Source organism: Meleagris gallopavo, chromosome 6 (assembly GCF_000146605.3).
Source record: "Meleagris gallopavo isolate NT-WF06-2002-E0010 breed Aviagen turkey brand Nicholas breeding stock chromosome 6, Turkey_5.1, whole genome shotgun sequence".
Classification (NCBI taxonomy): domain Eukaryota; kingdom Metazoa; phylum Chordata; class Aves; order Galliformes; family Phasianidae; genus Meleagris; species Meleagris gallopavo.
The window spans coordinates 45,332,376-45,344,486 of record NC_015016.2 but is presented as its reverse complement, the minus strand read 5'-3'; the positions used below and the strand labels follow the sequence as shown (position 1 = coordinate 45,344,486).

The 12,111-nt window shown below is 35.3% G+C and overlaps 1 protein-coding gene across 2 annotated transcripts in view; it reads left to right on the top strand.

Moving 5' to 3' along the window:
* The window catches only part of ANLN (anillin actin binding protein), a 28,034-nt gene extending 16,090 nt beyond the window's left edge, over positions 1-11,944 (top strand). Inside the window, exons 18-25 of one of the 2 annotated variants that reach the window (XM_010713033.3) lie at positions 1,314-1,352; positions 1,697-1,718; positions 2,665-2,777; positions 4,365-4,418; positions 6,382-6,468; positions 7,915-8,022; positions 10,010-10,182; positions 10,572-11,944. In XM_010713033.3, the coding sequence (XP_010711335.1) occupies positions 1,314-1,352; positions 1,697-1,718; positions 2,665-2,777; positions 4,365-4,418; positions 6,382-6,468; positions 7,915-8,022; positions 10,010-10,182; positions 10,572-10,695 (720 nt within the window). In that variant the 3' untranslated portion in view covers positions 10,696-11,944. The remainder of the gene's footprint in view (positions 1-1,313; positions 1,353-1,696; positions 1,719-2,664; positions 2,778-4,364; positions 4,419-6,381; positions 6,469-7,914; positions 8,023-10,009; positions 10,183-10,571) is intronic. The other variant, XM_010713034.3, reaches the window with a different exon arrangement.
* Positions 11,945-12,111: the final 167 nt, after the last annotated feature.

Below are 12,111 nucleotides of genomic sequence, written 5' to 3'. Positions count from 1 at the left end.
TCAAGAGGGTACACTAAGACAACTGTAGTATTCAGGAAGAACTGACTAATAGTTTTAAACAATCTGTTTCTTGCTTTTTCTCCTCTTCTTTTTTGTAAGAAGATCTGCAGTAACAGCTGAGTTATGCAGTCCTGCAGGTATTAGTGGTTTGGGCTTGCAGCACTTAGGGTTTAAAATATATTGGGGGACAAAGTGAAGAAAGATTCTTAATTGTTCTGCAAAATGCAGAATGAAAAAATATATATCTAATATATGGTTGTTTCTGGTAGTGATTTAGTGCTCTTATTCTCCAATTAACATAAAATCCACAAGTCAGTATGCCCTACTCTGCAATTCTGTTGGCCCTAAAGCTCTATTGAGCATCTATAATGCTTTTCTTCCTAATATTAAGTAAAAGCAATAGTTGCTTATTTTTAAAGCAAGTGTTGTTTTAAGAATCTCTTGGAAGTAAGCATTTAAGCATGAATAACATGCATGTTTCAGGTGTTTGTGCTTTAAGGCTTTGTTAGCCCTCAACATGCCAGTGGCTTGTGGTGTTTTTCATTTGCCATTCCAATAGTTGGATGTGCATTAATTGCCTGTTTTAGGTCCTATTTCCTTCTTTTAAAGATATCTGTCAGTCTGCAAAAAAAAAAAGTGAAAAACTTGAGTGTCTTTCAAAGGTAATGGGATACATTCTAAAATCCCATACCAGAGAAAATAGTGATTTTTTTTTTTTAAAGAAAAGAAACTTTATTTTCGTTTTGCATAGTGAAAACATACTCTCATGTTATCCCCTAATAAGGCTAGTTAAGAAGCCTAGGAAATTGCTTTCTTGTGCAGTATTTTACAGGAAACTTCACTTAGTACTAAATGTTTTTGTGGCACTCTTGCTAATACAGGGCTAATGGCATCTTGTACCTGCTTTCATCTTTCAGGTTCAAGAACAGATACATATATATAATTCTAATTTCTCATAACTATCTCTTTTTTAAACTTTGATACTTTCACATGAAAATAGAGGTAATAGGCAACAAGCTGGACATTGAATGGCTCTATACTTGTGCTGTTATCATCTACTGTTAACAAGTTGCATTTACTTATTACAGGAAGGAAAAATGTCTATTAAGATTGCTTTTTCAAGTGCATGCTATGCGTTCCGAGCTGTTGCATTGAGTCTGGGTTCAATAAACACAAGGACTTATAACAAGAGCTAGCATCTATTTAAAATTAATTTAAATACTAAGTCTTAAAATATAATTTTCATGGCAATGTAAGAACAGTTACAGTAGCTTGAAATCCAAATGCATTCATTTTCTTGTGTTCTTTTGCAGGTTATCACTCCAAAGAGATTATTAACATCTATTACCTCTGTAAGTATGAATGTAACACTGTAACAAGCTCTGTGTACAGCTACCAAAGGCTGTATTTCCGCATGTGAGCCTGTATCTGTATCAGGCTTTTATGTCCCTTACATGAAACTGTAACAGTGCAGATTTCTACCAAACTCTTCAAGGTCAGCTCAAGAAAGCTGAAGAAATTGGTGACAGCTCTAAATAATGTTGAAAATATAGTTAGTACATTTTTTATTTGAATTCATTTTCTAGTTGTTTTTAAATATTGAAAACTTCAAAACTAGTTTCTCTGTAACCTAGCTTAGTCTTCTGTAGAAATTCTCCAACTGTTTTCTCACTAAGTTTTTGTTTTTTCTTTCTAGAAAAGCACCCTTCTTACTCCAGGTAAGCAAAATCTAAACATCTTATACCAAGATGAATAAGCAGCTTTACTATCAAAAGCAGTGTATCAGTAAATAATATTTGCAATATAATAATTCCATGTAATAAAGAGAAAATGTCAATGTCAGTTACCATTGGCATGTCTGAGTTATGATTAGTGGAAGCTCTCTTTGCAGAATTAAAGTTTAATATCTTGTATCTAATGCCTGTGGTTAAAGTTCCTCCTATGAAGATGAACTCAAACAAGTTCTGAGACTTAAATTGTTTTGATATCAGACTAATATAGAATAAACTTGGAAATTCTTAAATATATGATCAGATTATGAAATTTTGCTTCTCTGTAGTGTCAAAAACCAAACATATTGTTAAAACACTTGGCAAGAAGGACAGCAACATCTCAGTTTCTCTGACATGACTGAAATGCGTTATACGCTTGTCTAACTTGCATCAGGTACTTGATGTCCTTAGTACAAACTGCAGCAATAATAAGTTCATGAGCAAGCTTTGAAATGTCTACAAAACTGCTGCAGCTAGTCTGATTCCTGTGCCTGAGCTACAGGGCTTGTTTCTGTTGATACAGTGCAGAGAAATAGTTGGTCAAGTTCTGAAAACTGCAGTGTTATCAATTCAAATCTCTTTAACTTCTCAAGTTCCTACTGCAGGTCATATGTGCTTTGCAGTATGCCCTAGGCTGCTTTTTTTTCCCCTGAGGCCTTTTGAGATGAGGTATCTCATCCTCTGCGAACGTTTCAAAGCCTTTTACTAAAAGAAAGGATCCTAGAGCAGAGGAATGGAGTGTACAAAGATTTCTGCCTGGGCTATGCTGCAAAGAGAGCTTCTGGTGTATCGAGTAGAGCATTTGCACAGTATTACAGATAGAGCCTGCTTACACCTTAGAGCAACTTGGTTGTGTATAGTGTTACAGCTTGACTTGAACTTTTCTCCACAGCCATGGCCAGTCCAGGTGGCCCTAACGCTGTACGCACTACTAATTTCATCCTTGTTGGATCCCACAAGCTATCGCTGTCGTCTGTAGGACATGCCAAATTTGCACTGGACAAGGTAATGGAGATTACTGTCTTTGTAAGATAATCACGTGCCACTAGAAAAACGAATGAGTTTGCTGTTCCCAGGTAAAATTACCTAGATTTTCTAGAATGCAAAACATTATATACACGTGTATGTATGAACACAAGTGGTTTTACTGATTTTTAGCTTCAAATGACTGAAACATCAATTTAAGATGCATCAGAAAGAAGGGCATGCTATCCTGATAGGTGTTTTCTCTGCAAGATCAGTGCATAGTGTGCTTATGCAAAGCTAATGTCACCATTTGGGTACTGATTGCTGTCCTTGACAAAACTGATGTGTACAATTGACATCTTTGTGTAGAGACTTCATGCTGTTTGTTGCTTTTACTGTCTTATGCTAATCAATGGCTTATTACTGAATAGATAAATAAGGTACTGTGTTGTAGTGATGATGAAGTATTTAAAGTTCTCTGCATTTAAATGACTTTAAAACCTCAGTATGAATTCAGATAAGAGTATGAGTTTCCTTTCATAACCCAACTAACCATTTAGAAACAAGCAATATTTTTTTGCAAGAGCTATTACCAAGTTTTATATTCTTAGTCCTTTGTCCAAATAACTTTATTGGCTCTTGCCATTGCAAGTTAGAAAAACTACATTCTTGCATTGGAAACTCTAACCTTGTAATATCTTAAACGTTAAAATAGTTTTAGGTTAATGCCAGCAGCTGTCCTAAAACTAGCATAAGTTAATTCACAAACTACAGTTTATACTGGCACTGAATTGCAATTTTATCTGTCCAAACAGCAGTATCAAAATAAATTCTTAGAATTCTAACTAACATATTGTGATGATAGTAGTATTGCAACAAGAGCTTCTGACGAGATTATAAGAGTAGTGGTTTGTGCACAAGCTTAAAAACAATCTCAGAGCAATCTCAATTTGATTTTCAGAAGGTTTACCTTCTACATATAGATCCAGATTCCTTTTTTGAAACTGTCTGAGAACTTATAATTGAATGGCACTGCTGCTATATTAAAGTACTGATCTTGAGTCTTCAGCATAAATATTCTTCTTAGCAAGAGCTATGCTTAAGTCTTACTTGGCACGTGGTTTAGTCATTGGAAACCCCTTGTTCTGAGGATTAGGGGAAACAGCTTTTAATTTATATTTGACAGTCTGGATTTGAACCATTTTAGATTCATCTTTAGGATGGTACACTGGGCTGGATGAGTACAAGCACAATGTTTACCTAGATTTCTAGGGAAAACATGGCTTAGTTAAATGTTTCCAGGTGCATAACTTCAACAGCTGTGAATAAGAATCCCCCTTTTTGTTGGAGAGCTTTTGTGAAATTATGATCCCTGCAGACTTTCATTTTTACCTTGGCCTTTGACTGCACTAAACATCTGCTTATAAACTTACTCCATATATTTCTAATAGGAAATCAACCTCTAACTCAATGGGTTTTGGTTTTCATTTTATATGCATTTCTAAAACTAGAAAGAACAAAAATCAATTCCTGTATAACTGTTCCCCACACCCTCTTTTATTTCTTAAGGTTTCTTTTTTTTTTTTTAAACTCTCACAATGCTGAGCATTTTTCTTTTTTCCATAGATGAATTTTGAAGGGGAGGAAAGAGAGCTGTTGAGCTATATGTTCCGGGACAAGGTTGCTATGATTGCTTAGTGTTTATCACTAAATAGGAATCTGGCTTTCTAGTGCATGTTGCTTATGTCTGCCCTCTGATCTTCTGCATGTTTTGAAAATTCTTAGGAAAAAAAAAAAATGCTTACAAGAGCTTATAAGCAAACATAACAAGATGCTGGGAGCCTTTAAAACCAGAATTCTACTCCTTGTATTGTACAATGCTGAGGATGCTGCAAGAATTTTTATTTAAAACATTTAGGGCTTTCCTTAACTTGTGTGTCTTGTCTTTCTAGATCACTAGAGGGAGGCTTTGAATCAAATTGATGCCTCTTAAATACTGCTAGTCAGGAAATTTAAGCCAAATTCTTGATGAACTGCATGAAATGTAAAATCAGCTACTCTGCTGATGAGGGGCCGTGGAAAAAGACACTAGCAACCTAAATATTGGTTTAACTCAACTTACTGTCATTGTGAGCAGTTCTAATTTTTGTCAAACTAAATCTTTTTTAAAGAGGACAAAAGTTTGGAAGTACCCAAAAAGTGAAGTTCCTACCTGTACACAAATTTATAACTGAAATATTTTGCTTGGTGCATGCATTATTAGGTTTCTAGGAATTACATCAAATATACTTAAATAATTGCTCCTTATCTCTGAAAGTAGCATTATGTAGTTAACTCTGCTTGAATCTCAGAAAAGAAAGTTTTCCTTAATTTTGAGAAAAGAAAGTGATGAATTTAATGACTTGAGGGTTATCATGAAATTCTTTACAAATAATCTTCTGTTTCAGCAAACCAGCTTCTTTTCATGGCAGATATACCTGAATGATCACACCAGAATGCAAGCTAGCCTAGTCAGGGACTCCTCATTTAGCTGTTTATTCAACAGATTGCTTCCCCCCCAATTTTGTCTCCACTTTGTCTTGAAAGGGATTTATTGCTGACTGGAATATAACATTCTCTTATTATATGAATAGGAGGATGTTCTGAAACCTTTTTAAGTTTACTAATAGTGTTGTACACTCTGCATAACTCAGAAGTTTGGTTTGCCATACAACCTTTTTGCTTTATTGTCACACAGCTCTTTACTAATATGCTTCTCCAAATCTCCAAAGTGCTTCTGTCTGACATAAAATAGTATTAAGTATTTCTTGTTCTGATAGCAACAACATACTATACGTGGAGTGCTCTGCAAATTCTTTATTTTAATTAGCAACTTGTCTTTTTGCCTGCAGAAATATAAGGACTGTGATTTTTTTAATTCTTTTGATAGTAGTGACAGGAGCACTCACTGCAATTGGGATGCTATGCGTGGAGGGGCTGGGGGAAGTCCAAAGTTAATTTTTATTGCATGTTCTTCTTCAAGCTTCTTGGAAACTGAGCTACCCTCCACCAGCCTCTGGTACAGTAGTTAATCTACTTTCCTTAGTGACTGAAGGTAGGGTTTGGAATCTTATTAAAGATGACTTAGCACAGGTCTTTAGCAACTTGAATGCCATTCAGGAAAAATTGCTTTCATTACTTTTCCCCTTCTAGGCTTTTTTGTACAAATATTTATCTGCATAGTCATAACTACATCAATATCTACCAACAGTGCCTATAGCATCCAAGTACCAATCCTTTTTGAGCTCACTTTGATATTTTCCAAGCAGCTTAAGGTCAAACCGAGGCAGAAGCTTGCAGGATGTGGACTGCTGCCATGTGTTGTTTATAACAGTGCTTGGGTTGCCTGTTGCTTCTAGATAGAAGCATGCTTGTGTGTACATCCTGAGTAAGCTAAAAAGCAAAAAGTCTTTCAAACCTTCTCAATGAACTTGAAACAATCAGTGATTATTACTGTCTTGCTTGAGGCTGACCACTTTCTTCTGGCTGGAGGTCCTAAGAACAAGACAATGCTAATGTGCTGGTGCAGGTGGCTTGCTTGAGTTCTAGAGCAGATGTTGGAGAGTCTCAAAATTAGCTGACTAATTGTTTTACCCTTTTGCAGGTTCCTGTTTTGTCTCCTTTGGAAGGTCATATATATCTAAAGTTAAAATGCCAAGTGGACTCTTCTGTGGAGGAAAAAGGGTTCTTGGTAAAGTATTCACTTCAGTTTCCTTCCTTGGAAACAGCAAGTCTTACTAAATATACTCACTTCATTATTTTAACTTCACATATATATTTGTGGTGATAGTAAACAAAGCTGACTATATTTGTTCTTCCTGAGTCAAACCCCAAAACCTTTCTTTTGTCTTCTATGTCAGCCTAAATTAAAGCTGTCTTTACTACTGTTCCCTTTTATTCACATCTTAAGTTATATACATTTTTCTTCTTAACAGCTTGCTTGTTATTCCAAACTTCAATTCAACTTCCTTTGCTATAGTTTGTATGTGACATGAGATTCTAATTTCACTGCCAGAAGCTCTTAGGAGACCAAAATCTTAGATTTTGGTATGAACAGATTATCTCTAGCAAAAGATGCTTACTTCACTGTGTGCACAGACTTTTACTTAAGCTACTTTCTAGAGACACCTTAAGCAGTTCTCTCTCTGAATCTGGGCTTTGGAAAATATGCTTGGGTCTAACAGATGGAGTTGTTGAGGTTGTATCCAGCAGATGGCAGTAAATATGTTATGAAAATACTTCAGCAAGCCATTAAACTGTCTTTATTCTAGTGTTTTCATAATTTTTTTCAAGCAATTGTCTCCTTAATGAAGTCTGTTCAGCTTTGATTAGATGCAAACATTTTGCATGCTTGTAGTGTTCGATAGCCCATGTTTTGTATGCTGCTTTTAAAACACATTTGTTTACTTCTGTTATACGTAAAACCTGGAGAACAGTGCATGTATTACTTTTTTTCCAAAGTGGAGGTTTGGAAACTCCCTGCCTTATTAAAAATGTATAATCTAAATTATGAAAAGTAGAAAACAAGATATGAAAGTTAATTGGAGAAAAATGTTTTGTACAAGTTCATGAAGAATCAGGGAGAGAAGGGAGACAAACTTCCCATTGAAATACTAAGGAAATGGGCCTTGAAATAAGCATAATCCTGTCTCCTATAAAATAAACTGCCAAAAAAATATTTAAGATTATTTTTTAGTTTCTTTTAAACTGTGTGGAATCCTGAATGTAGCCTGCAGAATAGCCAGATATAAGCTTTGTGATCCTAACTTGTAAATCAAGATGACTTAAATATGTAACCAGAATAGCTTGTGCTATACTAGTACGTGGTTTGTGAACCACTGAGAAAGTGTCTTTTATGTGCTACCCTCCGTTATCTGAAAATAAAGGGAATGCTTAACATTGTCAATATTAAAAATCTAGTCATTTGAAATAGCAGTGATAGGTGCATTTTGATCAAAAGGCAACAGTCTATCTGGAAAATAAGTATATATTAGAAGTCTCTCCCAGTAGGTATTTTCTCCTACTTAAGCTTACTGCAGTGAAGGGTTTTATTGGCAGAACCATTCTGCAGGAAAAAAGTAGTTGAGTACAGACCAAACTGAAAGTATAACGTTAACATTTTTTTCTCTTTTACAAGACTATGTTTGAAGATGTTAGTGGATTTGGAGCTTGGCACAGGCGGTGGTGTGTGCTTTCTGGAAACTGTATATCTTACTGGACGTACCCAGATGATGAAAAACGGAAGGTAGTACTGGTCATAAAGCTCAAGATTGAAGTTCTGTAATACTTCATGTATTTGCTGATCTTTTTTAATAACTCATACTTAAGGTTTCAGGTAATTACATACAGAGCAGGAGATTCAAACTTCTAAAGCTTCCTTGGGGGATGGAGAAGGCTTGTCTTCATAAATTTGACATAAACAAGGGCAAAAGTAGAAACTGACTGTTTTATCTGTTGGGGAAGGGGAAAAGTAGTAGAAAATCTGTATTAAATTACCCTTTTAGCCTTAAAACTTCCTACTGTATTTGTCAAATTAGTAATGCAGAGGCTATTTAATTGAAATTGACCAAGTTTGTACAGGTTAATAAGCAGGCTGTATCCAGTTGCCCTAAATTTTAGACTAAACATTGACTTTAACACTCAATATAGTGAAGGGTGAGATTGGACAACCTTTCTATACTGTATAAGCATGGCTGTAATTATGGACTGTGTTGTTTGCAGTTGCTGCTTTCTTGGATCTCTCTTTTATAGCTGAAATTGGTGCTTTTAAGTGGCTCTTACATAAACCTGTGTTATTGTCTGGCTAATGAGCCAAATCAGAGAGGTTCATCTGTCACTAAGGTGAACCTTGTGTCTCCTTAGCCTTTCCTGCAATATGCACTGAAACATTTCAAGTTTCTATAAGGATTGCTTTCAAGAGGGTTTTTCTGACTAACTTAAGCAGCTTACCATTAAATACTTGTTTGTTGGCACAGCACTTCTTCCCCCCAAATATGACAAACTCTGGTTCTTATGGATCTTCTATGCCAGTCCAGATGCCTGAATTTAGTTTCTTTCCAACTAACAGAGGAAGACCAAATGCTGATATTTGCCAAAATATCAGTGTACTCTGTTTCCTTGCCATGAGAGAGGAAAGTAATCTGTTTAATGTAATGTAATAATAATATTTTTTAAAAAAGCTAAAAATCGATATGATAAATCTTATTCTCCTTTAATTCAGCAAAGCTGCTTTGGTTTGCCTTCCAGGCTGTTCTGTTCTTGAAAATGTTCTAGGTTTATCTTTTTTAGAGTAACAGAGATATATTAAAAGAATGATACAGGTATATAAAAGAATATACCTGACTACTCTCCACAGCAATGGTAAAATCTCTCTTTTAGTGTCTTATGGCTGTTCTATCATGCATGGTAGACATAGCTCAGAAATATCAGTATTGGGCAATTATTGCTTTAAATGATGACATTTTATTTAAAATAAGCTTCACATGTTGGGAATACACATTCTGATGGATATATTCTTTCTTAATTTTAGTTGAAATGGAGCTATCCTTTTTCCTGTAACCTAAATTATATTAACTATCCATGTTTAGTGACTGTTCCCATTAAAAAGCAAGCTTTTCTCCTGCTCAAGAGCTGCTTGTGATGTATTCTGTAGGTGTGATGAATTGGAAGAGATCTGTAACTTTAGTTGTACAGCTGAACCTCTCTGTAGTCAATGAAAAGGGATAACCACCTTGACAATTAAAATCCTCCTTAAAAGTGGCTAGCCGTTAACTACAGAGGGAGCTGAAGCAGCTAGACTCTGCAGCTAAGTGCATTAGTTGCATGTTTAAAGATGAATCCATATGCTTATAGACTCTGACAGGAATGATGCAAGCATCCTTAAAGTTCTTGCTTTCTGTAGGCTTTGATAGCATTTGCTCAATCAGTTTAGATTTTATTATGAAGTTCTCTTGAATGAGAGTTTAAAAGCAAAGCTTCTCTTGAAAAAGTGTGAATATATCTTTCTAAAGTCTAAGCCTTAGAGGGGTAGATTTGTTAACTGTACTGTATATGGAAGTGTGTATTCCACTGTCTGTGTTTTTCCTCACCTTTGGCTCTTTTCAATGTGCAAAGTAGAATACTTCTATTTATTGGGGGAGAGAATTCATTTTAAAAAAAAAAAAAATTAGTTAAAACATGATCAGAATTAATCATAGCAGCATTCTTTACTGATGAGTGAACTTGACTTTCAGCATCCTTTGGGCCGGATAAACTTGGCTAACTGCACTAATCGTCAGATTGAGCCAGTCAACAGGGAGTTCTGTGCCCGACCCAACACCTTTGAACTAATAACTGTCCGTCCTCAGAGGGAAGATGATAAAGAGACTCTTGTCAGCCAATGCAGAGACACGCTCTGTGTTACAAAGTAAGTGGATGAAATCACGAACCTCATGTGGTTTATGGAAAGGGAGGGATTGTCTTACCTTACGTCATGGTTTTAATATAGCTTTACAATTTTGGCACGCCGATGCAGCACTCATTTAAATGTTTAGATTTTGGAGATCACACTTAAATTTTGTTCACTCTTAGTCTTGTTTTGTCTTATTATCACGCTTCAATCTTCTGGAAATGCTGAGTTCTCTGTTCTTAAAAGTAGAAATGCCAGGTGGTTTAGTGGAACTTAACGGAGTTCTGGAATACTTGATTTCATTTTTTCCTTTGCTATTTGGGATTTTGTAGATAAGCTTGACCTTTTTCTGACTCCCTATGTAGAAGAAGGGGGAGATGTCTAATTCATTGTTCTTTGCTTTTTAGGAATTGGCTATCTGCTGATACTAAGGAAGAACGTAACCTTTGGATGCAAAAGCTAAATCAAGTTCTTGTTGACCTTCGTATGTGGCAACCTGATGCTTGCTACAAACCAATTGGAAAGCTTTAACCGCAGGAAGGAGAACATGAAGAAAATACCTATGCAAAAGGCCATGTGAAATAAAAAGGAAAAAAAAATTAAAAATCTGTGGAAAGTCATCTGGATCACTTAAGCTTTAAATTTGAGAGAGTACATACCTTTATATAGGGCTGTTATGCAGTATTTTTGTCTCACTTTAAAGATTTTAAAACTTATTTCATAGCTTTTGAGTATAGTGGGAAGCAATTAGCTGTTTCTAAATGTGCTAAATATTTATATAACTTTTGGGATGTGTTTTTAGCTAAGTACATTCTCTTCTTGAAAAAACTAAATTATTGCAGGAAATCGCACTTCAGGTCTCAGGGCCAGGGAGGAGCTAGTGAAAACACAAGCTAACTAGCTAACTCAGCTCCCTGAATGAGTAGTTCAGAGTTCTCTGAGAAGAAAGGTGCTGAAGCAGGAACTTTATTGTTGGAGGGTTTTTTCATAATGATCAGGCATAGAAATTAATAGTAAATTTTATTCTAAAGCATGCAATATAGGCATTTCTTGCTTGCACAATATCTTTGTGCTCAGAACAGGAGATATTCACAATACTCATGCTTCTTTTGTTTTAAATATTTTTGTTGTTTCTCGTACAAACTGGTATGGATAAGTGTATGACATGTATGCTATGTCGTTTACAGGTGTGGAATTATGTATGCAGTATATTGCACTTTGATAGAAATGAAAGGTCTTGAATATTTTTGTTAGGACTGCTATATTAAAAATAAATTTTAGCTTTAGGGTTGTGTACATTAGTATTTCCTGGACCTCACAGTTTGTCCAAGCTTGAATTCTACTCCATTTGAGGGCCAGGAATAGGTTGTAAAATAGCTTTTTCTGTAAGACACTATAAAGCTGCTATCTACCAACTAATACTCTGGCAGAAAGTATGGGTCTTCCTCCTGCCATAAATGTCTGTAATTGCATATAAAAACAGTACTACAGACCCATCATAAAATGCCAAAACTACTCAGTTAAAATCTGCTATTTTCACAGCTTTTCACTGTTCTTAGTGAAATACTATCTGATTACCCCACTATTACAAATGCAGTAGTGGAATACTTGTTTAGCTGTCGTATTTTCATACTTGAAACACTAAATTCTGTACCTTAAACTGCCACTTTTGTACTTTTGCTTTTAAATCTACTTTCCTTTTATCCAATGTCTTTAAATATTTCCAAATTATGTATTGAGATTTATTTTATCCTTTTAAAATAAAAAAAATAAAACGCTATGTAACTACTTCTAATGTCATCTATGCATTTGAGACACTAGTTTGTAGGCTAAAGAAGAGAAGATGGACTCCACACAATGTTTGGGAAAGGATTCTATTCACTATATGTATCCCAAAATCTTTATTTGGGAAGATGTTGCCTCAGGGGTACCTAGCATTGAGTTTTG